The sequence below is a fragment of the Dermacentor variabilis genome, chromosome 9 (genome assembly GCF_050947875.1).
Source record: "Dermacentor variabilis isolate Ectoservices chromosome 9, ASM5094787v1, whole genome shotgun sequence".
Taxonomy (NCBI): Eukaryota; Metazoa; Arthropoda; class Arachnida; order Ixodida; family Ixodidae; genus Dermacentor; species Dermacentor variabilis.
Window position 1 is genome coordinate 101,804,402 of NC_134576.1, and position 27,866 is coordinate 101,832,267.

Sequence of the window (27,866 nt, forward strand, 5' to 3'; positions counted from 1 at the left end):
GTTAAAGCAGGCAGAATTGATATATTAAACACCGCTCCAAAATATATGACTGATGTGCGAGTGGGATCTCTGTGAAACCCTCTTAAACGTAGTAACAATTTCACGTAAGCCCTAAATTAATGTCAAATCTGTCTGCTTCCGATGCTCAACAAATGCAGCTTTTTGGAAATGCAGTATATGTTTATGGTGCAGAGTTACAGATATGAAAACTGTTGGTTCAACTTAAAACTTGCAATTTTTTAAAATATTGTAAATAAAAAAAATTTAGGCCGTAAATTGAAATTTTTCTTCCTACAGTCGGTAGAAGCCAGCTTTCTTAAACAGAACAAATATCATTAAATATCATTCAAGTTAGTACACCAACTGTCGAATGGGTGCATTTCACATGTATATGAATAAGGAAACTGGAATTGGGCCCGAGATGAACCTTCCTTCTCGGGCAAGCAATGAGGATCCCAAACATTTCAAATAAAACTTGCCAAGTTACTCTTAAAAAGGAAGATTTAGCTCGGGAGCTCCTATTTAAATATATGGTAATGGAGAAACTGTTTTTCTCAGCAACCACTTCACCGATTGTGATCGAGGTTTGCTGCATTTAAAAGAACAAGTTAAAATTTCCTAACTCCAGAAAGTGGATTTTCTATTATACTCATGTATCACATTTACGGCTGTAACTTAACAATGAAAAATTACACAACAGCTATGTAAACTGCCCCTAATAAATACACCTAAGCAGACAAACTTGTTCCACTATACACCACTCTGAAATTTATCACTAATTTGTTAATCGGACTTTTGCAAAAGCGTTGCAAACATTGTATCAATTCCACATAAGCAGTAAGTTCATATATGAAACTTGCCTGCTTTAGATTTTCTAACAGATGCAGCACTGATTCATAAACTTCATGCTTATATTTTTTTTTACAAGTTACCAACCTTTGCAAACTTTTGGCAAGAATTCAAAGTCGTAAATTAATATTATGCTTCCTAGATTTGCTAGAATTTACCTTTCTCAAATGCAACAAACTTAATTCGAATGGACCCAGCAGTTGTCTCACGAGCGCATTTTCGTATTTTACACATACTTGAACGGGCAGCATCAAAGTTGGCCTCAAGCTAAAGCTTGAGGAAACTATAACATATACAACTCGAAGGTGCTACAGGGGAGGTTATTAATTCGTTCACAAGTTCAAATGAGTAGCCTCCCCACTGCAACAAGATGAATTACTTGACTCGCCCTCAATCATCACATTCCCATGCACTCATAATACTGAAGAACATCAAGCAGTTCCAGTTGGTGCTGTTAAGAACACAAAAACTGAAGTAAGGAAACCGGTGAATGAACATACAAGCCACTGTTGGCACTCCTCAATAATGCATCAGCTGAGAGAGCCGCCATAGAACCTTCCTTTCCCCTTACCTCAAAGCATTTCATTTCTCCATGCAACTTATGCAACCACGAGGAAACAACTAATGGGGCAGTGGACACTTGTTTGCTACTTTGCCCCATCCTTTGCCAGATTAACCGGACACAGAAAGACCCCATCTGTGATAAGGTACTCGGTCATCAGACGTTTTCCATTGCTTGGTGTGTGGCCCTTTGCCAAAGCGATGCTGCAATCTTCAGCGTGCGCTGCAAGATTCGCCGTGCGAGCCAAACAAATCACTATCAGGTGATAAGGCGCGCATTACGTCAACAGCAAAAACTGAGCCGCGAAAGAAAAGGGAAAGCGGACCTTCACACACTGACGGCCACCGCTCTATGCAATTTGCTTAGTTATCTTTTGTGAAGGAAGCAATTGGTCATAAATGGCAAATATGTTCAGGGCTGTTATTCCACAGCATTGCAGAAATGAAATAAAGCTGCAATAAGAGAAGCTCTTTAAAAACATTTTGCTGCTTCTCAAGCTTCAAAGTGGCACTTCTATAGAATATGGTAATACGGAGCTTTAGTTGGTCCGTAAACTTCTCAACATTTGTGGAATACCAGGTTGCCAGAGCTATGGCTGGCATTGGTAAATTTAATGCAAAATCTGATGCCATTTTGTCTAAACACAATGCAGCTGAACAATTATGCGTTGCATCAGGGTTATCAAAACAGAAAATAACAATAGTTTTTCATGTTGCCGATTACGTCGCTACCAATTTTTTGCCCCAGCAGTGAAGTACAGTATTTAGGTCACTGCAGCATTGGTTTTGCATGCTCTCTGGTTAGACAATGCGTAACCAGATGTCGCTGCCCCCGTCGTTGCTGTCGTACGCATCTCCGGGAGCCCAGTATTCCACAAGCAGCATTATGTTTACAGACACGCTCTACTGCTAAAAAAACTAAAAACTAAAAAAACCCTCTACTGCTAAATCTCCTGTATACTGTGAACTAGGTAGGTCTGCTCTCCAAGAAAGACTAAACAAACATAAGTTAACCAAGGCATTACATTTTCGCAATTGTGAACCTGCCCTGCCCGGCTTACCTCCAGCAATGTCCTTTGGCAAATCAGAAATAAGCTAAACAAAAAATGAAATACAGGCGGCACCAAAGCATCAAAATTTGCATACCAGCTCGCCATGATATCAAGGGTTTCGCCAAAGTTTCCCTGCGCTAGCGGAGCATGTAGCAATATGGACTACCAGGATTACATCGTAATTAAACTAAGTTAAAGCTGAATGTGCACATATTTGAAGATTCTTTTTGCAGCCAGGATATGTGAAAATACCGCCAAATCTGTGCAGTTTTTGATTACCTAATAACAATATGATTACATATTACTTGGTTGCCTGTATGGCGATGATCTGCCTTTGCTACAATTACCACTCGTGTATATTTTCATATGTTTATGAGTTGATGTATCATGTTCTTGCTCTGACATCTATGTTTCTGTAACATCCCCCCCTCCCCCCTTATACGGGTGTCACAGTACACCTCTGATCACAACTGAGCCCGATTGGGATGGAATTCGTCAGGTGAAATTGTCTCCGCTGCGCAATCTGCTGGAGGGAGCCAAACACGCTTGAGAATTTCAATCCAAATATGTCTCGATCGCAAACGAAAGTGGCTGTGTGATACTGATGCTACTCAATGCTCCCTCCACGGGGCTTGTGAGGCACTGATTATACATTGTTTTATCTTTTTTTTTTTAATGTCAGTGTCATCATTGAGTTAACGACTTAGATATGAAATTGCTGAAAGGAATATTCGGTAGGCCTAATTTCCTTAAGTTGCACGTTGGGCTTGCTGGTATATCATGATGATCCTCTACTTATACCAGTGTTAAATCATTTTACATTTATTCAGGGTCTTTTTTGTTAAGAAGGCATTTTCTGTAGCCCGCAGGCACAGAAAATTGCATTAACTTCCTAATGCCTTGAGATTTAATGTCATTTGCATGGCGCCACACGGGCAAATCAACTGGCACTCACCTTAATGCCATTTGTCACTGAAGGCGTTCGCCAGAACTCATACGACTTAGAAATGCGTACTCTCGACACCATAGCTTGCTCAGAGTGGTTTACTTAAATTATTTGAAACAGCATCCTATTTAGCTGGAAAGAAACTTTTTCAGGCATTTAGGCCGCACATCACAAACAAACAAGCACATCAAGTATTATATAATGCAAAAAAAAAAAACGTAGGAGATATGCTGCTGCAAGCGAAGTCGTGTTAACCGTTGGCAACAAGCATACAACAAGGACGATTTCATCCCCGTTGCCATTGTGCTTCATAGGTTGCAACATTGTAAAAGACAGCGACAAACTATAGCTAGTGCCACCCCCCCATAGTATGCTTATTTCTAAATTTCAGGTCGCCTCGAAGGCAGGTGAAACTTGTGAATGCATGTTTGTCTGCTTATCATTACTCTAAAATTGGTCACTTCAGAAGACGCTGTTATTGACATCATCAGGTAAAATGTCCTTAAAATTTAATGCATGGCAGCTCCGCTGAAAAAAATTTTATTCAGGAACTTAAGGCCTTCACTATTGGATGCCATTTTCTGTGTCCGTGTGGCACGGGCATAAAATGTTCATATTACATATGCAGCAACGAGTGTATATATCCAGATTAATAACTTGTTTTCCCCAGTGCAAAAGAGACCGAGTAAATTTTCACCAAGCACACCACTGTTAACAAATCCATGTAAACACTTTCACATGAACTGAAATCAGATACAAACTCATCTAGTTGATGGCTTGTTATTGCGAGCTTCATAGTGCAAAGAATGTAGCCTTCAGAAACACGCATATGAGATAACCAATGTGGCTGTGGAACTTGTCACATGCAACGTTTTGACACAAAAGTATTCAACGAAACAGCATTCGGTGGATGATGGGACCCCTATGCAACAGAATTCATAAATCATCGAAACGCACTTCTAACTGCAACTGCTATACTGTAAAGCGCACTTTACGGCACGAGTTTTGGGACACGAACAGAAGTGGGAGAGAGAGAAAACAACAACAACAACAACAAAAGATTGGAATCAACATTCTTAGTTACAGGTTGCCGTCTTTAAAATAAGACACCCTGACCACACACTGAAGTTACGGAGCCGTTAAAAATGAACCGTTCGCTCTGCAAATCGGCATTTTTCTGATCAAATGCTGCCCAAACATTACCTTCTCGTACGTTATACTACAACAAGAACTCGAAAGTGCGTCATAACTCGCTAGCACTCTCTCTCTCTCTCTCTCTCGTCCTTTTTTTTTTTTTTTTTCTGGCAAACGGGTACGTTTCAATGAACACGTTTCATGCATTCGTCTTCGTTGTGACACGACACGACCGCGGCAAAGAGTGCGAAAAAAAACGTAAAGAACTGGACACAATATACTACAGAGCGCTATATAGACGAAATTCATGAGGGCAGCGATAGCGCGTGTCGTTAATTAACGCGAAATATGCGCACGGGGTAGCGGGACGACGCAGTGGCGCACATTGCACGCGCGCTACACATGATCGCAGCGAGTGAAAGCAAGCGGGCTTCCCCGCTTAACTTCTCTCACTGCGGGGCGATCGGTGCACTGCGCACTGTTTGCCTCGTGTCACCCGAACGGGAAGAGAAGAAGAAATGCAGAAAGGAAGTCACCCTTGCCTACCGCCACCCTTCCCGACGAAGGAAACGGGCTAGATCGACATCGGGCGCTCGCGATTTGCCCTCGAGGCAGAATCACGGCCGTGCAGTAAACACCGCGCACAGTGCAGTGCGCAGATGCGACGCCTGCGTAACACTGGCCTTTACCTGTGACGCAGGTTTGCCGTGGGAAAAACGCGCGCCTGTGTGCGCTTTGTTTTGATCGTACGCGAAGTGGGTCAGAGGCGCCCTCCGGCGATTCCGGGTGGCCCCCGCCGTAGACGCAAGGCCTACGCACTAGCATCTCGCTCGGCTCCCTACCACGCGGGCATCCGCGCTACGCCCGGGACGAATTTGGGCCGCGTGTCTTGGCCAGCGCGTGGCATGCGAAGGGAGTGGCGCTTCCCCGTGTCCAAGGGAACGCCATGCAAAGCCAATCCTCGCAGCGCGACAAGCGGCGTAAGCCTAAACAATCAACATAAACACTACCTTGTCGAGTCTTTCCATGGCATCCCCCGGTTCCAGCAGCCTCTCGGAGTGTTCACCAAGCATACGGTTACGTTATGTCGCGCGGTCCCGCGCGTTCGACGCGACTACGTTGCGCCAACACATTTTGCCAATTGAGCTACGCGAAATGACGCCCTACGATTCAGAACAACGCCATTTATTTCGCAAGAGGCATTTCTCCGCACGACTCGGTCACTCGGTGTCACGCCAGTTTCGTAGCCGCCTTGGCCAGCACCGCCTGATTTATAACCACAGTGCCTGCCTCACTGGCATACATACACACAAGCGCGAGAGACAGTGCACGACATTATTCTTTACACGCCAGCTGCCAAAACTTTGCCACAAATCGTGGCACGTCATCGCACGGACTTGTCACGCTACTACCAGGCAAGCAAGGACCCTCAAAAACAACGCGGGTTTCGCAACACTCGTCGGGTTTGTTGGCCGCTGATGCCTGCGATACGCTCGTGCACGTTCCCGCAGGCATGGCGTGTGCTACGTAAACTACGAAAATATTACTGCTGCAGTGGTTGCGCTCGGTTACCGTAGCGGCAGTTGTTGTGGGTGCGTAAAATTTACGTGAGGTGTCCGCGTATTTAATGTGACACAAAGCGAGCGACGCGTTTGTATGATCGCTTTCCTTGGCACGCGTGGGAAATGCGAGACGGAGGCGAAGCGGTGCCTGCCGATTCGTAGCGTCATGGCAACTGCTGCATGTTAGCTTGCGGTGCACTCAGTATGCTTAGGCAAAGTTAAGCGCTAATGCCTATATTTATCTTTTAATGCCACCGACATGGCATCTTGAGTGACCTCGAACGTGTTCCGCGTGTGAAGTCGGAAGGATCACACTGATTCGTTTTACCAAACTCTTGTATTGTAGCGCTTCGGTTGTGATTATTATGCAGGAAGTGGAGGCGGAAGTTGCACTGTCAATATCTACACGTCTCACCGTGAAAAACATAATTCGCCAACGCTGAGTTCCTAGAGTTCAGAAACAGACAATCACCTTCTGCGGCGGTTGTAAAACGGCAGTGCATACAAGACTCGCAAGACGGGTCGATTAGCATCGATTACGCAAGGCAGTCTTGACACAGTAAACTCTCGCGCGCTGCCGTCGCGGCCTCTGCGACACTGTGAGCCTTATCTGATGAGGCGCGCCCTTAATCTCACCTGAAGGAGCAGTGCCGGCCGATAATTGCGACGAAAAGCGGTGAGCGCGCGAGGAGCAGCGGAGCGTTGTGGTGCCTGCGTGCAACACACGCGCCCCTCTTGCAATGACTAGCGCTCATTGTAATTTACGACGTCCACAGCTGCGCTGCCCATAAATCGCAGTACTGCGCACTCGCGCGCCTGTCGCTTCGGTCGGGCGCGCACCGCGCCAGCCCGTCTCGAGTCACGATACCGTGAAAAGAGCGGCCACAACCTGCAATGCGGCCCCCCTCGGGCTTTATGTGCTTTATAGCGCTTGCGCGTTGTGCATGCAGCCATGGCGCAGGTTGCATGCGTCTTCGGCGGCACGCGCGGAATCGGGATCGCCGTGGCGCTGCGCTTCCTGAGAGCGGGCAGCCCCGTGGCCGTCTTCTCGCGGGACCAGAAGAACGTCGAAGAGGCCCTAAAAGAACTAGCATCGGTACGCTGTACACACAGCGCTGGCATGTGTTGCCCACATCATCTCTGAGTGGCCCAAGAAACTGACTTGGGTCTACAGCCCAACAATTCTTGTACCAGTGCTCGTAGCTTGAGACGGAAATGGTGCATAAACAAGGCGGGAGATGCGAAACAAGAGCTAGCTGTGTTGCCTTGTCTCTATTCGCCCATCATCTTGTTCATTCCGCTACAAGATGCTGAATCAACTAGTCAACACATAGATGCTTCACATTGTTGGGTGCTGGCCTGCTGGAAGAAGAGAAAGTTGAGCTAGTTTGTAGGGACTTCTTAGAAAAAGGTAGACGTAGGCGTGGTGCATTTCCCTCGACTTGTGTACCTGTTTGCATGTCTACCTTTTCTCTAACAGGCTTGCTGCAGATCCAGTACTGCCCAGTCCACGATGAAGAATAGCAATAAATTAGCACTCAAAAGTGTCTCTCCTCACCAATGTCTCAGAAATTGAAAAAGTGGCATGAAGGTCATGTTTTCAGATTCATCCTTTGGATGTTATCGGTGGTTAAGCATGGTCTCAGTGTCTCCGGTCCCAGTGGGCTATGCTACACACCAGCACATCTCGTGATTTGCGATGACAGAAAACTTTGTTAGCCTTCACGCATCAGTAAAACGCAAACTTGCATTATTTGCAGAGGAGGTCACGAGTGAGTGCCAAAACAAAGCTTTGTGAGCTTATGCCATCGTAAAACAGTTCCGCCTTTTGCATTCTATTGTGCAACATGTCTCCACTTGTAAATAATGATTTAGTGGGAAAGAAGGCCAGGCATCTAACACTAGTTTTTCTTAATAAATTACTGGGCATGCAAGTTGGTGCTGCTGGCTGGAGTTGAGCGCGTTCCTTGTGGGCACAAATTGTACTGGATAACTTGGAGACATGCAGAAGTAGATCTGAATAAAGAATGGCCAATGTGAACTGATGCGAAGTATAAACACATCAAAACATTGAAACAAAGAGCATGCAACATGCTGCAATTACAATCGCATCAAGGCTGCGTATGTTATGGAAACTTTAGTCACTCAAAAAGGACGCAAAGGTCTCTTGCTTCTCAGGAAGAGTGACCAAAAGACTGCAGGCTGATAGGGGCATAGCCAGGGGGGTGGAACGCAAAGCACTGTACCCCCTCTCTCAACATCTCTGTTGTACCATGATGTCACCTGCTTCCCTCTAGAAAAAATTCCTGGTTATGCCACTGCAGGCTGAAGAGATAAGGTGTGAATGTCCCAGAGTGCTTTGACTGGTATGGGTGAATGTGGTGGGTGTAAAACGTCACTCAGTGATCGAGGTTCCAGACTGGTTGGGAGGTTGTTAATGAGTATCATGTTCCTTAATTGAAAGCAGGGAGGGACATGGAAAGCTTTCATTTGTATTGGGTGGTTTACAAATAAGGTATATGCTCCAATTTGATAAATGAAATGAGGTTTAAGAAGGAGTGTGCTGTTGATGAAAAGAAATGAGGTACCCTTCTCATAGCTTTTTGGTAGTAAAGAACTGTTCCAAGGTGAACAGGTTTTTGAAAGCCACTATGGCTTGCTGAGCTCTTACTTTGTCTCAAGTTACCATGGACTGTGAACATCTGTCATTGTTTACTTCCCAGTTTGATTTAAACTGCTTTGTCAGTAGTAGTATGTGTGCCCCTATAACATGGCCATTTTCAGTGCCCATTGAAATTGATTCCTATGATGTACTGAAGGTTATTCTTGTTTTTTTTTCGTTTTTTTTATTTCAGTAAGGTAAAAAAACAGAACTTTGCAATATAGTGCACATTAGTAATTTGTCACATGGCTACCATTGCTCAAAGCTAACAATTACAATAGTGTTCTTGTTGCTTTGGTGCTCAGAAGCTAATTTAGTGCATGTACAGAATCTAACAAAAATTTCACACCCTCTGGATTGCAACTGGCCAGCTCTGTGTGTTATTGCCATCCAGACAGTACATACACTATGTAGAATGACTGGGCAGAATTCATCCACTTTGATGACTCGAAAGTAGTAGTATAGCAGCGGAGATACACCATCGTCACAGCTATTAAAATGTTGTCAACCAAACATTTCACCGAGATGTGCTGATCTTCCTTGAAGTTCTTTGCTTCTTTTTTTCTCTCTTTCATAGGTGGCACCAACAGGAATTCAATTATTGATTATCTTGTAAATTATAGGCTGTTGTTAGGGATTATTCTGAAATAATGAATCATTTTGTTCAAATGAAAGAAAATAATTGTAATAAAATGTTTTCTTGCCAACCTCTGCATCCTTTGGGCCTCAAAAGAGAAAAAGCATGCGCACTGTCGCTTTCATGTACCTCCTCTCTCTTGTCTCTTATCCCAACTTCCATTACCTTTACCCGGACCTCCTACTACTGCTTTGGTAGGCTAGCTGTGCCTTTTCTTCCGTAACATTACCGCCATTCCGGCCTTGTTCCTCTGCTGGCTCGTTTACTGAGAAGGGTGCCTACGAATTCTTTCTGCACAGCCCCTGAAGACAAGATAAACCATGTAATGGCAGAATCGCCTAATTTTCACATGCTTTCTCCAAACGAAGTTGCAACATAGCTGTATCACTTCCACGCGCTTTCTTTCAGGAACCTGGCATTGTGCACGGACGTAAATGTGATGTCCGCAATGAAGCGAGTGTGCGAGAGGCGCTGGCTTGGACAGAAGAGCAGGTCGGTCCCGTGCACTACCTCGTGACTGCAGCTGGCATTGGCCTCGATCGCTTGCTCGCCCAAACGAGCGAGGCTGAGATCCGGAATCTTCTCGACACCAATGTCATTGGCACGCTGTTCTGCGCCAAAGCGGCCTTGAAGGCGGGCATGCTGCGCCGCCGACAGGTGAGAACAACCTCTGCCTGAGGGGCTCATCCAAATTTAGTGAGTGAGTGGTAACTGCAGCCCATGGCCCAGTCGGTACGACACCCAGCTCAGCTGTGGGGGGTGCATGGTTCAATAGCTACCGTTTGACACCCACCCCTATGTTAGACAGGTGCAAGCGGCTCCCCGGCCAGCTGCCCAACTTTCCGAGGGTGTGTTGTTTGAGAGAGTCACCCGCCGGGGTTGCTCAGTGGCTATGGTGTTCGGCTGCTGAGCACGAGGTCACGGGATCGAATCCCGGCCACGGCGGCCGCATTCCGATGGGGGCGAAATGCGAAAACACCCGTGTACTTAGATTTAGGTGCACGTTAAAGAACCCCAGGTGGTCAAAATTTCTGGAGTCCTCCACTATGGCGTGCCTCATAATCAGAAAGTGGTTTTGGCTCGTCAAACCCCATAATTTAACTTTTGTTTGTTTGTTTGTTTGTTTGTTTGTTTGTTTGTTTGTTTGTTTGTTTGAGGGAGCGTCGCACAGAATGCTATGCTTGCTGTGCAAGAACCAAAATAAACAAAGCAACACCGAAATCTCGGAAAGGGTGTCTTCCGGTATCATGCCGAAGATTTCTTTACAGGTGGGTGTTCTTCCCAAGTGTCAAGGTCTCATGTTGGCCAAGTACATGTTTGGGAGCATGCTTGTGCTACTGATAGGTGCCTGGCGGCAGCTCTTGTATGCCTTCCACTGCTGCAACAGACGCTCTACCAGGAGGCCATCTGTGGTTGGAGGTGACCCGTCATTGGAGCACGGAGATATAAGCAAAATACACGCCAGATGAGCCTTCTCACAGAAATTGGAGGCTGTGAAGAGAAATTATTGCATACTTGTCGGCTCCGTTTATGCTTGGCAGGCAACGTTGCAGAAGCTGTGCGGGTAGTGCGGTCATAGCAGTCCCACTCCACATGTTTCACAGTGCAGGTGAATTTCATCTTTAACGCTTTCTGGGGAATAACTGCTTCATATATCACTACATTAACTTATGGGTGATTGTTATCACATATTACAATAATATACAATTACAATCACACATTATTTGCATGCCTTTGTGCAAACTGCTGTTCATAGATCATGCAGCATTGATTGTGAGTGCAGAGTGTTATGCCAATGTACACTGCAAAAGCAGACGAAAATATTAACAAAAGCTTGGATGCGCTTCTCTGCTACATACCATATTTATTCACTTTACAGCCATGTGACGTACTATACAGGTGTCCCACGTAACTTTAGCCAAAGTTTAAAAATATACGAATGCCACGTAGCTGGACAGAACCAAGGTAATGTTGTTTGCTGTCATTTGGAGATACTCAGATAAATTTTTTCATTCTACCTAGTTACAGAATTAGTTCTAATTAATTAATAAACTCGAATATTATAATTAGATGAAAAGTGTCAATGAGAGAATTGTAGGGCAACATGAAAAACTCCTGAGACAGCTTTCTGTTCCTCAGTACATGCTACATAAAAGTGTTTTTCCAAGCTTGAAAGAAGCCAGCAAATGCATGCGAAATTGCCGCGCGGCTGACCGCTTGAGTCACTTTGCGTGTATTTGTGGGTTTCCTTCACGCTTGGAAAAACACTTTTATGTAGCATGTATTGAGCGACAGAAAGCTGCATCGCTAGTTTTTCACTTCGCTCTACAATTCTCTCATTGACACTTTTCATCTAATTGTAATATTTGAGAAGTCAATTAATTAATTAATTAAGACTAATTATTTAATTATGCAGAATGAAAAAATAATTTCAGTATCTCCAAGCAACGGCAAACAACATTAGCTTTGTTCTGTCCAGCTACGTGTCATTTGCATATTTTAAAAGTTTGGCTAAAGGTATGTGGGACACCCTGTATATTGGTTGCATGCACGAACGGTACACTGAGGCCACTGGTTACTCTGTCCTGTGGCAGATAGGTCCAGATCTGTGACACCTTCTGTGTAGCAAGCACATCATATTTTGTGCCATCAAGGTACGAGACTTAATATTACGTACAACTACATGATGTTTACCTATTCTTTCTTTCATGTGATGCACAAGTTTGGTCGCGAATGTGAGCAGTCAGAGAGGTCTCTCTAGCTATTGTATCATTGCCTGCTATGTATGAAATGCAGTATAGCCTTTTGAACAGCCCCTCATCAGGTTTGGACATTGCAAGCAGACAACTGCTGTGCACAGATTATGCAGCATTGATTGTGAGGGCAAATGTTATGCCAATGCACACTGCGAAAGCAGACAAAAATTTTAATGAAAGCTTGCATGCGCTACTCTGAAATGCACTTTACAGCCATGCAGTATAGAAATAATGCTATGGGAAATGCGCCCACCTGCAAAGTTCCAGATCTTTCTAAGGCGAAAGCCTTAGATGGCTCACGGGACGAAAAAATCCCATGTCCGGCACTCCGTCATCCGGCATTGTGGCGCCAAAATTGATAGGGAGTCAATCCCTCGACCTATAGTGGGGAGTTGAACCCACAACCTTTGGTGTTAATTTGGCAAATTAGGCCATCAATTTCTCTATAAAAGAGTGTGACGCCGAGGTGAAGAAGCGTCAGCATGACTTGTGCTGTTAGTTAAGGCACAGTTAATTAAAATAGAGTTAATTAAGGTACCCGAACCCATGACCTTTGGTGGGAGTGGAACCCACTTGGAGATACTGGCAAACCGGCCATATCACCAAGTTAGATTCCAATTGACATCGCAAACATCGAGAATCCAACCCACAACCTTCGGTGGAAGTCGAACCCACTTGAAGATGTGGGCGAAGCAGCGATATCTTCAAGTTGGATTCCAATTGACATTGTGATGGTCGAGAGTCGAACCCACAACCTGTGGGGTTAATTAAGGCAGATTTAAATAAGATATAGTTAATTAAGGTGCTCGTACCCTTGACCTTTGGTGGGAGTCGAACCCACTTGGAGATATGGGCGAGCTGGCGATATCGCCAAGTTGGATTCCAATTAACACCTTGAACGTCGAGAGTCGAACCCACAACCTTTGGTGTTAATTAAAGTGAAGTTGATTAAGGCACTCGAACCCACGACCCAACATAGATATATGGGTGAACTGGCCATATCTCCAAGTTGGATTCAAATTGACATCGTGAAGGACGAGAGTCATACCGACTACCTTTGGTGTTAATTAAGGTGAATTTAATTAAGACATGGTTATTTAGATACAATTAATTGAGGCACTCGAACCCGCAATCTTTGATGGGAGGAAACAAGTAATAGGAAGTAACAACGCATTACACTGAAAATGTGAAGTAATGTAATGAATGTCTCGTGAGCGGGTAGGCTTTTGCCTTCATCCTCTTTAGCATATGCTAAAGTAATTTTCAGCGTTTCTTTGTTTAGGTGATCAGTACGGCCTGAAAGTGATTGACCTAAAGTATGAACAAGGAAGATCTATGGAAATGGTCATGAGCTTTTTGACATGTGGCCCAATGAGTGCAAACGTTAAAGCATAAACTTTACAAAGAACAATAACCGAGAAGCAAACAATGAACTCACCTTGCTGTGTAGTTAATTTAATTAGCCACAACAAACATACTCGCATTTACTGTTGTGCGTTGTGCCAGTTGCGTTGCTGGAGCCATGAATTGGTCACGTTGTGGTAATGAAATAATCACTGCCAAAATCTATCAGGCTAAGCCATGCCAAGAATGGCAACGCCCAAATCACAGTGATAGTAACTAGTACAGTTGTTGGTCAGTCGACCTAAATTGACGAGTCAAGTTTGCTGGATGTTCATAAGTGTATCAACATACCTTCCAGAATAATCGCCGATGCTCATGTACATTCGAGAATGTATACAACAGTATTCGTGTCGCATGTGCATTCTGATTAGACAGGATTTCGTTATAGAATCAATGACAACATTCAAGAAATTTTTTATACACTAGGCATATTTTGCATTGGGCAATAACAAGATAACAGTGTTAATCTGGCGAAATGTGGTCACTGCCGGAAAGCAAACTAATGTGTGCGGGACAGTTTAGAAGAAAAATCAAAAGTGCATGGAAACATTCTGCCTTTGAACATGAACGCTGTAACTTTACAATAAAGAAACAAAGATGTATAGTTAGACAGCAAAGGAACATCTTGCTGCATGAGTATTGTGACAGTCACTCACATTTACCGTGGCAGTACTAATGTACGAATTGTGTGGTGGGAGGTGCAGGCAAAGAATCAAAGCTTTTGCTTTTGAACATAAAGTTCTGTTTTCTGTAAAGTGTGCACATTCTACATGTACGCTGATACATATATAAATAGCAGACGGACTTGACTTGTGAACTCAGATTCGATGGCTGACGACCTTACTTACCGCTATCATTGTGATTTGAGTGTCACTTGTCTTCCTAGGTAGAGGGTTGCCCAATAAAGGGCTAGATTTTGAACTCGCACTCTTGCCGCTATTTGTCATTTGTCACTGCAGCATTGCAACATCTTTGATTGCTGTTAATAGCAATCGGACTGAAATTTGCGCATTTTATGTGCTTCCAGTAGTTACAATATTGTGTGCCTAGTGGTATTCACAGGGACACACCACTTCCTGGGCTGTCTTCTGGAACACTAGAATAAGAAAGGCTACACAGCTTGCCTTAACAAATGTGCAAGTATGCCTCCCCCTGCCGACATCCAAGTTCCCTCGGAATGATGCTGCATTAGCATATCCAATTGGTGACCAGAAAGAAAAGTTATTCGGGGACCCTGGTAGAATGAAAGCAGCAAGTTACATTGTGCAGTCGGAACAAGAATGCGCTTTGCGTCTCAGCAGAGGAAGACTGAAAGCTCTCGCTCTACTTTTGATGCTTCCTCTTGGTGCTGAAAGATGGATCCACAACACATCAGATTATTAGCAACAATAATCTTTTCACTTCGTTGATTTCTAGCAAAGATGTAACTTGCGCACTAAAGGAAAGCCTTGCATAGCCACACAGAGGGAATAAGTGTCGTGACTCACCCATGAGGCACATTGTAGTGAATATGTTAATCTTAACTTCGATCCGGTGAGCAACATTTAATGCAAACAGGCATGTTCCGAGCACACTTCTTACGGTCACTGAATCTTGTTTTCATGTGGATAAATCAGCTAGGAAGCTGCAATAGTGATGTTGGATCTTGAGCTTTGTGTGTCCTCTATTTTGTTCTAGGGCTCCATCGTTAATGTGGGCAGTGTTGTTGGTGAACGAGGCAATGTTGGCCAAACTGTCTATTCTGCCAGCAAGGCTGCCCTAGTGGGCCTGACCCGCTCGTTGGCCAAAGAAGTTGCCTCTCGGAACATCAGAGTCAACATGGTTCAGCCAGGTGTGTATCATCATCATCAGCCTATTTTATGTCCAGTGCAGGTGTGTATAGCCTTTAATTCTATGCATAACAAAAACTAAAATTTTCACTAATCTTTGTTAATACTAGGAACCTTAATAACAATGTCAATGACACCGTGTAAATTAGGAATCCATCGGCAGGTTGTATAGGGGAGTGATTGAGTCTTCGTATCACAGACTTCAGCATGTGACACACACAACAGGCTCATCAAACCAAATTACACAGGGCCATTGGGAGATGTACCCTGACATGCCCTCATGGCAGCTGTTTTGCATTCTTCCAACATACGCTCACTTTTTAATGCCCCTTTTCCTTTTCCTGAAATCTTTCACGAATTCTAGCACCACTCCCCATGCACCATGCAAGATGCTTTTGTGTTGTCAAAAATTCAAACTGACCTACTCCTGCTCCTCAGTACTGATCATATTGCCGGTGCACGTAAACTGTTGGGAAGATCTCCTATATTGTGCTGTGAATTCATTATATGATTGCATCTCAGTAAAGAAGGTCGTGTAGCAAGCTACGTCTGTGCTGAGCATGTGGGCTTCGCATATTTGTTTGCTGGCCATTTTCGTGTGTAGGCAGGGAAACTGGCATTGCTTCTTTTGTAATCATACCTTGTTTCTGCTTCTCATGTAATGCTCCATTTGGAGCCTGTGAATAATAATAATAATAATCACAAAAGTAATGATGATGATGACGATGATAACGAAATGTTCATTGCGATTTCTTTTTCTGGCGCAGTTATGGTAACAGGGTACACAAAAACAATAAAAAAAATCTTTTTTTTTTTTTTGGCACAACTTGAAATCCACGGCCTTTTCTGAACAAGAATCGATCATTTATTTGTCTCAGTGCGACTTCTTTTCGCCAAAAAATTACATATTCCGAGACCTATACGGTGGCCCATCACGCCCCCGTTCCTAGGCTTCTGCCGATGTGACGATGATAGCAAGGAATTCTTCGCAGTGGAAGCATCAAAGCCATATGAAGAGATTACAATTTGCAAACTGGAGTGCGTTGGGCACGTTCAGAAAAGAACGGGCACAAGACTGCGGAAACTGACGAAAGAAAGCAAAGGGCATCAAGCTTTCTGACGGGAAATGTATATCTGGCAGGGGATGTCTGAGCGATGCCTTCATTGACAAGCTCCAGAACTGCCATGGTTTGGCCATAAGGCCATAAGGCAGTTTAGAGGACATGCTAAAGGCTGCTTTGGCCACATATGTTCACATAGCATCAATGGATACCAATGGGATGGATTGGTATCCATTGATGCTATGTGATATGCACTAGCTGAGCCCGAGCTACTTGATAAATACCTCCATGAGAAAATGCAAATCCCCAATGAGTCTTTCAATAACGTCGTACGGAAACGCGCTCTAAAAAATGTTTTCCTTGGACATCAAACATTGAAAATGTCCATGCTTGATGCTGTGCTCACATTTAATGATGGCAGTATAGTGCGAGTCAATGGGCTGAACTCATTTCGAATTTCACCTGGGCGCTACACAGTGCAGGGGCTACGTGACATTGACCCTGTGTCAACAGTATACTGATAGGGCTGCACGGCAGGCGACAAAAGATGCTTGGTAGGCAAGACGTCTAACCACAGAAAGAAAAAGTGATTGTGGTGATGAGTATCTGACTGGTGCCTATTGAAATGGTTCGTCAATTTGCTGTTCTTTCATTGTACTTTTGTAATAAAGCCCCTTTTCCACTTTAAATGCAATTATCTCAAAACTTATTTTTTTAATGCATTTGTTCCTTTATCTCAGCAACCGCAGGTGCTAAGAACATAATTTATGGACAGTAATTAGATCAGAAATTTAGATCAGAAATTGGGAATATACTTTAGCAGAATTATTGTTGTGTAATGAAATACTTTTGTTCAACACGAAATTTAATGCCTAGTACTGAGTGATAATTAGGTACCTGCAGTAAAAAATTATCAAAAAAGCGCATCGCAATGTTAAGGGATAAATCTGCTACAGTAAAAAGAGGAAAAGCTTCTGATCGCAATGATATTGTAAGACTTGTAACTTCTATGGTTATGGAGAAAAAGGTACTTAAACATAGCCTAAAATACATGGCAGGTATAGGGCTTACCCTGTTCCCTTAAAGCTCAATACAGTAGACTTCTGTAATTTCGGCTCGGATTATTCGGCGTCCATGCATTGCTATACGGGCCCAAACGTTCGTTATTTCGATCTTGAAGTTGGCTGTTGCCGGATAATTCGAACCCGACCGGCTTTTGCCGGATAATTCGAACCCGGCCGGTCAGCATGCACGCGCCTGACTCCTATAGCGATCCCAATAGCGACGCCTTTACTGGAAGCGTCTGTCTCGGCTGAGCTCAGGGGATAGTGAAGGCGTTGAACACACGTGATCTCTCGTCGGAAACGCATATTTTCGGCCTGCCCTAGGAAGATTTTCGAGCAATAACGATAGCTCACAGTGTCTGATTACAGTATTTACTCGATTCCAACGCACCCCTTTCTTTTTTCCCAAAAGAACTTAACCAACAACGGCGTTCGCGACGTGTGTATGCTTTGCCGCATAACACAATTGCATTGCGGCGAAGTTGCCTTTAAAAATTGTGCGGCAAAGCCGCCGTTAGAAAACCGTCCTCCGCTGTGCAAAACATATTGCGCATTTTCCTCGCTAAAATATTTGGTGCGGCCTAGATTTCTACTTTGTTTAGCATCGTTAATGTTATCTGTACGTTAGTTTTCTACTTTAGATACATAGAAAGGGGACGGGTGTTAGATTCGGGGACATGCATGTCAGAATTGGGCAAATACTGCCGAAGGAATCAGTAGTGTGTCTTAATGTTTTTTTCGTAATCTTGTTTGATTCGACCCGCCGGATAATTCGATTAATTCCGTAGGTGCCGTCAGGGTCGAAAAAGGGTAGTCAACTGTATAATGAATACCGATATAACAAATTATTACATGTTATGAAGTAAATCAAAAAATTTTCTCGCTGATATCATCGTATAACAAATATGTGCTCGTGGAAAATGTTGGATATAATGAAGGTGTTGTTGTACCATATGCAAAATCGTTGTCATGTGGTTCCAGTGTAATGCATACCACTTTATTTAGCAGGCTGTGCATCATGCTGTTGCATGATGCACAGTGTCCACTGCACATAACAACACGCACTTAAATCTACTTTGCCGTTTGCTGTAATTCTGAACAAGGCTCTCGTGGGGGAGCTGAAACACCTCGTAAAGGGCCCCTAGCTGCTCTGAGCTTGAAGATTAGCGAGCGGATTCTCTCTCGCCTTGGCTACCCTTCCCAGGGATGCTCCTTCCTCCTCACAATGTATCTCTTTAGAAGACATGTGGACACTACGTCAGTGTCGAATATGGAAGCGTGGATATGGATACTATGGATATATGGATACTACATATATGGATATGGATACCCCTTTATGGATACTACATCAGTATCAAACTTTCTTATTTGAAAATACCATCAGCATTCTATTACCATGATTTCCAACTACACGGTGTTGCCACTCAAACCCCGGTACACAGCAAGAAATTAGTTCATTGTGCACGACAGGCAAGCTAGACAATGAGGAATGGTGGGCGGGTGATGCATGGCAAAGGTTTGTTAGCGGACAGGTTAGAACTGATGTCTCTCATATAGGAACCAATCGACAGCTCTTACCCTAGTAATGGCCATCTGCAGGGCCCTGTTGCTGTCACGACTTGTGAAGCAAAGACCGAAAAGGAGCACAAGATTGATTTTTCTTTTTTTTTTAGTTATCAGGGCTGGTTAGGGACCCTTTAAATTGAATAAGCTTGACCTTGTTTGGGGCCATCTTTATTATTTACTATGCTGTTGCACAGTAAATCGTGCACAGTTCATGTCTTGCAACCAGAGGAGCTTATATGATTGGACATTGCTTGATTGCTTTGGGTAATAGTAGCTGGAGTGAGTAAACAAAGTTTGAGACATTCTGCTGCAGAAGAGTGCTAGGTTGCTATGGCTTGCTCCTTGTTCTGAAAGGACTTCTGGCTTTTTGTGTCTTTCTTTATAGTACTTGTATACATATATACTTCCGTATACAGTTCAATCTCATTATGTCGAAGTGTCGTTCGACAAGCAAATGCCCTCCTTGTTTTCAATATTCGTTGTAAGTATATATTTGTTACATGCTGAAATTAGTGAGAAACATTTTAGATTTAATTCATTATATGTCAATGTTGTATCAAGGTCTGACTGTATACATCTGTCAAAAGATTATGGTTAATTTACTGCGTTCTCCATAATGAAAAGGATGGAGTTACAAACAATCCCACCCTGCGTGCATATGAAGGAAGTTTAGACTGCTGACCAGCAATAGGTCCACCCCTGATCTGCCACAGGCCAGAGGCATGAAATGGGAGGTGACAAGAAATACTTAGGAGTTTAATTACGAGGAGCTTATGTGATACTCAGCATTATAAACAAAGTAAACACTCACATAGTTTAACTAAAAGGGAGAAGTGTTGACAAAATAAAAACAAAACTCTTCTGCGACAAAACATACAGCAAAACCCACCATGTGTGGATTTACGATTAATAATAAAGTATGTAGTTGAAAGCGGGACTACATGAAAAAATACAAACAAAAAATAAACATGACAAGCACAACATTGCATGGTACATATACAAAACGGATACACGATGGTTTATATAAATGAACAAATAGACGCAATAAAGAAGGGCCGACGAGAAGGTAGCCTGAGAGCATTGGAACACATGGTCTTATTGGCGGGAGTGGTGGTCGAGAGTCCAATCTGAAGAAGCATCGGGCTGCCGGTTCCTTGCTGCGGTGGTCACTGCTGAAAATGGGGGTGGACTCGGGACCCGCATTTGTCTTCTTGTTGAGGACCCCGGCTTGGCGAACTTAGCCTGCAGACCGCTACTTGGCTAACCCCTGAGGTAGATCCGCTCACCCAAACTTCCAAACCAATTCTGCCTTGCGCTGCACGCCAACGATTACTTCAGGAACCGGTTGGGAGGCTTTTTGAACAAAAGGTAGGCTGCTATCCCTATTTACCTAGTCACATATAGAGTAGAGGGTATGGGGAAGTAGAAGCAACGCAGAGCTGTGTGCCCATGACTTTGTAACAATGTCTACCAAATGTCTCACTGCTGATGGAATTGTTTTGAGTTCTCTTGGGAGTACAGTTCTGAATTTCTTCCTTCACTGCTTGAGCACCTGATGCTCTTGACATACCTAAACACCATAACCATTATGCATCTTCGTGCAGCAAAACAAAGGAGCAATTTTCTAGCATTAAATTAGTTAACTTACTTTACACTGTAGCAAAATAACAAGCATGTACTATCTTTGCAAAAGGTGCAAAATACAAAGTGATGAAGAAAGTCACGGTAAGAAAAATACCTCTTCGTGCAGGACTGTGTGGCAAAACAGTGACAGTAAGCAGTTCTGAAGCATGAAAAATTCTTTGATAAATTGGAAAATTTTGTAATGTAAAATTAAAGAGCACTTTGAAAGCTAGCGTGAACAAATTAATATTACAGTGATGCAAAACGTGTGCTGAGGAGAGAACTCTAATAATAATAATAAATACTTTAACTTCGATGTAGTTTTGAAGTAGTCTGCATCTTGGTGGGTCCTTGAAGAGCATTCATCGAAGCTGGCTTCTCTGCAGTATGGTTGCTTGTGAGGAAATGCTTTCTTTTCACAGGCGATAGCCATCGAGTTTTAGACTAAAATTACTAGAGGAAACTCCAGCGCTGTGATAATGACATATTGGAGTACAGAGGCACAATTACAAAGAAAAAGAAATTAATTAAATTATGGGGTTTTACGTGGCAGAACCACAATCTGATTATAAGGCACACTGTAGTGGAGGACTCTGGAAAACTGGGGTTCTTTAACATGCGCCTAAGTCTAAGTACACGGGTGTTTTCGCATTTCGCCCCCACGCATTTCGCCCCCACTAAAATGTGGCCACTGTGGCCGGGATTTGATCCCGTGACCTCGTGCTTAGCAGCCCAATGCCGTAGCTGCTAAGCAACCACAGTGGGTAATTACAAAGAAGAGACACAGACATACGTCACAGCACACGTCACAGCACACGTCACATCGCCTGTGACGTTTGTCTGTGTCTCTTCTTTGTAAATGAGCCTTCGCGCTACAATATGTCATTAAGCAAACACCAACTAGCCCAACGTCCCTCTGCAAAATAGCGCTGCAATCTTTCAGCTGCTATGGAAATTATGGTTAATTAGTAGATGGATTTTTCTGATAGTCGGGCTTGTGGCTTCACACATTCTTGTGGCTTTACTACGTTTCATCCGCCTTTACTGGCCCGAATTTCGAAGGAATCCTATTTTTCTAAACGCACAAGGCAATAAGACTGTGAACGTGTATAATTGTTATGAATGGTGTCGTCTGTAACTAAAGGTTCAGTTGGAAATAATCAGTTTGCAAAGTCACAAAGCCACCTGAAGCCGGAAGGACGTTTAGGCAAATCTATATACTAACCATCATTCCCATGCTGGCTGAATTGCGATTTTCGTAGTTCCCGTAGACACTATTGCCACAGTTCCTTCTAGTAATTTTCGCAAGAAGCTATGGCGATAACTAGCACACGCATACTGCATACTGAAAGGTGGTTTCTCCGCAGCAAGAGATACTTTGCAGGGACGCTGTCTTTAAGCAGTGGCAAGTATCGACTGCGTAATCTTGCTGAAACTTCAAGGCGGCCGCGCCATCTGTATTTAGATTTTGCGCCGTTTCGCTTCTTACTAAGCCTCCTGTCGCGGTACGAGTGGTCTTTTAATGGGTTTAGCATTCTTGGTGAAGTTCGCCCAGTTTTCTGCATCTGTATGTTCGTCTGTCCTCGGCTAATGCCTTTCACGCCATCTTGTGTCACTGGGTACTGGAATGGAAAACTTTATAATGGGTCCTGCAGGACACACTTGGCACATAGCAGGCGTCTTCCACGTAGGGACCGACGGGGAGTACCTTGCGGCCGCTTCGCGACCCTGCTGGACGGCCCATTGCTGGTCGGCTAGTTGTGAGCTTCTGAGGGACTTCTCCCACTTGCCCGAGTTAGAGACGGGAAGAGCGTATCTACACTCCCAGACCATGTGCGCGAGTGTCGCAGTGTCCGCACGAGGGGCACGTGTCGCTGGGGGTACGCGTCGGGATAAAGAACACGTAATTTGGCAGGGTTTGGGCACATGTGCGTCTGTAGTACGCGTAGTGTTAGCGCCTGCGGCCTGTTAAGTTTGGGGTGCAGTTAAGATGCGGCGCCCCAGGTAGAAGTGTCTTGTGATTTCGATGTACGTAATGAGCGCGTCCCCGTTGTCCTCTATCTCGACGAGATGGGGTTGCCCGGGGACGGCGTAATCGGTAAGCACGTACGCTGTTTTGTGGGCGATCTCATTTGAGGTTGGCCACCCGGCAGCTGACCGAGATGGGCGGGGAACCAGATGACAGTGTGGTGCTTGACAGTGCTCGGATCCGCGCTACGGAGGATGCGTAAAAAGCCTGGTTGGAGGCGATGCCACGTTCGAAGGCTTTGACGACGGGTGTGGAGTCGCTGTAGATCACTTCCTGTTTGCCGTCGAGAACAGCCAGGGCTGTGGCTACTTGCTCCTCCACCTCGGTATCTCGGGTGAGGATCGTGATGGAGTTGAGGGTTCGCTGCACGGTTGAGACCGCGGCGAAGGCTCGGTTTTTGCGGTAGGCAGTGGCGTCCAAGAACGTGACGTGGTCGGCTTTCATGTCCATGCGCTGGAGAAGGGCGGTCGCCCGGGCAAGGCGCCTGCCTCTGTTGTGGTCAAGAGGTACGTTCCGTGGAATAGGAATGATCGTGATGGAGTCTCGGATCTCGCGGGGAACCGGCGTCAACTTCAGTGGATATCTGGCCGTCGAGGAGAAGAAGCGGAGCTCGCGGAAAATGTGGCGGCCCGCCTTGGTGGTAGTGAGTCGGATCACCTGCGTTCGCTCCTGAGCCTCGACGATGTCTTCTAGCGTGTTGTGCAAGCCGAGCTCGAGGACTTTCTGCTTGGAAAGGGTGACCGGAAGGCGGAGGGCCCGTTTCACTACCTTTCGAATGGGGGCGTTGAGTTTATATCGCCCAGCGTTTAGCCAATTGTGCATGGCAGCGACGTAGGGGAAGTGGCAGAGAGCAAACACATGTACGACAGGTATCAGGTTGTCTTCTTTGAGGCCATGGTGACAGTTAGCTACTCTGCGTACGAGTCGTATGCCGTTCTACTTCTTGGTCGTGAGCTTCTGCACCGTTTGGATGTTGGTTCCGCGTGACTCGATGATCACGCCGAGGACCCTGATGGATTCTAGCTTGGGGACGGTACGGCCGTCCCTGGTGCGGAGGGTGATGTTGCGTTCGGCCGGGGGTTCCCGCAATCTGGGCTTGGCGCCCCGGCGTTTGGGCGAGTACAGCAACAGCTCCGACCATCTGGTGCTCTGCAGGGTCAGATGGCTTCATCGAATCCGCCCTGCAGGAGTTTGTCGAAACCGCTGAGTCCTACCTCGAACACACTGGTCCCTGGGTAGTCCATGGTCCAATCTGAAGAGCGCCGAGCTGCTGTGCTGAGGAAACCGGGTTTTAAGCAAAAACCATCGGCCCAACTTGAGTCACTGCATACGCATATGCTGCTGGGTGTGCGCCGCTTTTCAGTGGCAGTATGTATATATATATATATATATATATATATATATATATATATATATATATATATATATATATATATATATAAATTCACCGGTGCTAGGCAGAACTGAACCTGTGTCATATATATTCACCCAATCTTGTGTGAATGTGTATATAGGCCCGCTGTGGTGGTGGTAGTGGCTTTCGTGTTGCGCTGCTAAGCTCGGGGGCGCAGGATCAAACCCCGGCCGCGGCGGCCGTATTTAGATGGGGACGAAATGCAAAATACGCCCATGTACCGTGCGTTGTGTGCACGTTAAAGAAACCCAGGTAGTCAAAATTAATCCGGAGTCCCCCACTACGGTGTGCCGCATAACGGTGTGCACTACGGTGTGCACTACGGTGTGCCGCATAACCACACGGTGGTTTTGGCACGTAAAACCCTGAAATTGAATTCTATTTTTTTATACACGGGCCACGCGCATACTTCGTGGCGGTGCCGCCAGATGGCGTAGCGTGCCCAGGCTGAAGCGCGAGGCTGGGGCCCGGCGGCAGTACATGCCTCGTATGTGGCGCGTTTCGGCCGTGGCAATACGGCATGTCGCTAAATTGCTTCAATGTTAATCGCGTTCAGATCGACCGTAATCGTAAGTTGGTTTCTGCAGGAATTTTATTTTTGGTACTGCGAAAGGGTCATTTCTTTAACACAGATCAGAATTTCCTGTTTAGTGTCCCTTTAGGCGTTAGAGCAAGATCCGCTATGGGAGGCCCTCGGCGGCCTGATCGGCGCCAGAAAATAGCCTTGGAATGCTGGTGGCCTCCAAACCACGCCTACACAAGATCCTTGGCGCCGTCCATAACGCCGGCACATTCCAATTGCTCGCCCGCAATGTGCGACAACAAAACGCGCTTGTACCATTTTAACGCCAGTGCGCACAGAAGTGTTGATGTCATTACAAAGAAGTGCGATATTCCACATTATGTTCACATAACTACACGTTTCAAGCACTTCGGCCCAGGTTATTTATTGCAGGAAATAAATGCGCAACTGTCCAAGAACACAAGAGCTTGAGGTAAGCTGCCTTATTTTGCTAGTGGGGAATACAGTGCAATAATATTAATGGCATTCTTGCATTTTAACGCGATAGTGTAAGGGCATAGAGTTTCCTACAAAAATTACTAGAGGGAACTCTAGCGCTGCAGTCGTTGTCCTACCATGGGAATGACGGGAAGTACGTGAGTTTGTCTGATCTTCGTGCTTGTGGATTCAAACGTTCTTGTGGCTTTGTATATTACGCTATATAGATCTTATTGTCGTATATTTCGGCGCAATCTATATTCTTTGAAGTGCAAAAGACGCCGGGAACGCGTACAATTGCTATTAATTGCAACGATTGAGCTTGTCCGGGTGGCCAAATCGAAACGCGCCAAGCGTCTCAAGGCACTGTCATGCCCGCGGTAAATTCATAAGGGCGTTTCATTCGCTTGTCGATACATGCGTCCCTGGCTTAGTGGTTTTGTGAAAATTTTAAATTTTTGCCAATTTTTAATAAAAATTTACGACCTAAATCAAAGATGGGGAACCACCAGTCACTAGATTCTAGGTTTTTCTTTTAAATGCAACAAACCTCGTCAAATTTGATGCTGTGGTTGTCGAGAAAATCGAATCCTCCTGTTACATGTATTTAGATAGGAGCACTCGAGCTAAAGCTTCCTCTTAAGCGTCCTCCACGTTTTAACGCGATGGCATTAAAGGGCCCCTCACCAGGCCCCATAGCAAATTTTGGTTATACGTTGAAAGTTGTTACGTGTCTTCTAGGAAGCTTTCTGCCGGAAAAAAATTTTCTAATCGGCTCATTAATAGCCGAGACAAATATTTCAGTGCTGCGAACCCATTGTTTCAGGAGGCGAGCTCCACTGCCAAGCGAGACGCTCTCTCCACTCGCCCCGTCTAGCCTCCGCTAGCGAAATTCCTTCCCTGCGTTCTCCCATACCGGACCTCGATGATCGCGTGACGCATACATCACGGGCGCCGTCTTCATTCTCTCTCTCTCTCTCTCTTTTCGCGGTGATGCGCATTAGCTGTTGTGATTATCTGCTTTGCGCGCTGTGCACAAGGACACATGGATAGCGGTATAATTCAGTGCTACATGAATACTGAGGCAGAACAAGCTCTTTGCAGAGCATAATCACGCGCTAGAACACGGTAGAAAATTGCATAGTTTCGGTACCCGCGCACGTGACCGCACGACCGTGCGAACAAGCAGACGAAGCAAAAGTACATCTCTCTTGCTTCGGTGCGAAGTAAAACAAAGAAAAACGCAGACATTCCGTTTGTGTGTTTTATTATTTCTCTAAACGTCCATTCGTCAATTCAAGCAACCGATCACACGAATAACAGATGGCGCCTTGAATAATTCTCGAAGTCACGTGTCACCACGAGCGACGTCACACTGCAGACCTGAGTACGTAGGCGCAGGGACGCCAGTACGTCACCGTCCGTCTTGGAGCGCATCGGCCGCGAGGAGAAGGGGAAGTGGCATTCGGATTGAAATTTGCGACATTTCGGCGGCGCGTAGCCATGCAATCCTTTGTAAACACGATCGTTGGCGCACATTGTATGCTCTGTGCCTGTCGGCTCAAAATCACCAGACTTGGTGAGGGGCCCTTTAAGGAGCCAGTGTCGCGGAAAATCCGGCTTCGGTGTCCCGCGTCGGCGTGCAGCGACGGACGTCGCCTCAAAAAAAAAAAACTTTTCCGAATCAGTGATTTGGGCTTGTTAGTATGACGTCGTGAGGCTGCGATGACGTATGCGAAAAAGTTGCATATATGTGCGGGTCCTTTGCTCTAAATAAGGATTGTTGCAAGTCTGCACCTGTGTGTGTCACGTTTTCCTTTCGTCCTTGTCTTTTCACGCGTATAAAGCCTCGCATTTCCGAATAAAATTCCGAACTACGCATACCCAACCACTCTTCTTCTACCACCAAAGTTGTTCACGCCTTGTCTTTCATTCTTTACAAAGTTATTCCTCGGAATTTTGAGAATAGCAGGCCAAAAACGAATGTAATGGGGAAAAAAAACACCGATAGCGCACGTTCTTTGTGTTAGCTGTTCTCAGACTGAAATATTAAAAGTGCAAAGCAATAATAGGAGATTGACCCGCACAAGAGGTCGCGTTTCTACCAGAAAGCTCGCCTTCGTGCATAGCGTTCGCAGCCAGCGTTTCCTGATAAACCTTACGGTTACATAAGCTGCAGTTGCCGAGAAGCATGAAAAGCAGTAAGGGGTCTTTGAATGCTATTGCGTTCCACTCTTAAAGGCGAAGCTTAAGCGTCCTCCAGATTTTTTGAATAACTTTCCAGAAAAACACGGCACAGCAAGCAAAAGCATGTGTGTCGTAAATACAGAGATGCACACTTTGAAGTGAACTCGTACAGGAAAATAAGTGTTTATCACGCAGTGAACAGTCAAGTAAGAAAAAATTGGCAGTGGCTTAGCTCGGCTATGCCAGGATATACGTAGCGAAAGCTAAGGCATAGCATGGTTAGCCTTGGTTAATCTTGATTGCAAGTCCAGGTTAGTCTGGTTGTCTAGCTATGTTGCGGCGTTTAGCCAGTCGTTCGGACGCGCTGTTCGTCTGTTTCCTGGGCGATTCGTTTCCTCTTCATTTCGTTCCGATGTCGATTCCAGGCCTCCTCCTGCTTATCAGAATTGCCGCCGTCCATATTGCCGCCTCAACTTTGGTTGCGGCGCGCGTGAGGTCTCCTTTTCAATCCTCCGACATGTTATCAAGCA

The 27,866-nt window shown here is 45.1% G+C and overlaps 2 protein-coding genes across 6 annotated transcripts in view; one reads left to right on the forward strand and one right to left on the reverse strand.

Moving 5' to 3' along the window:
• LOC142557186 (uncharacterized) overlaps window positions 1-5,733 on the reverse strand; it is a 26,232-nt gene extending 20,499 nt beyond the window's left edge. Inside the window, exon 1 of one of the 2 annotated variants that reach the window (XM_075668862.1) lies at window positions 5,553-5,733. In XM_075668862.1, the coding sequence (XP_075524977.1) occupies window positions 5,553-5,615 (63 nt within the window). In that variant the 5' untranslated portion in view covers window positions 5,616-5,733. Of the gene's footprint in view, window positions 1-5,078; window positions 5,147-5,552 lie in introns of those variants that run through there. The other variant, XM_075668863.1, reaches the window with a different exon arrangement.
• The window catches only part of LOC142557187 (carbonyl reductase family member 4-like), a 24,737-nt gene continuing 2,344 nt past the window's right edge, over window positions 5,474-27,866 (forward strand). The window contains exons 1-4 of one of the 4 annotated variants that reach the window (XM_075668864.1): window positions 5,474-5,522; window positions 7,055-7,200; window positions 9,812-10,060; window positions 15,241-15,394. In XM_075668864.1, coding sequence (XP_075524979.1) covers window positions 5,489-5,522; window positions 7,055-7,200; window positions 9,812-10,060; window positions 15,241-15,394 — 583 coding nt within the window. In that variant the 5' untranslated portion in view covers window positions 5,474-5,488. Of the gene's footprint in view, window positions 5,523-5,818; window positions 6,135-7,054; window positions 7,201-9,811; window positions 10,061-15,240; window positions 15,395-27,866 lie in introns of those variants that run through there. The other 3 variants (XM_075668865.1, XM_075668866.1, XM_075668867.1) reach the window with 3 other exon arrangements.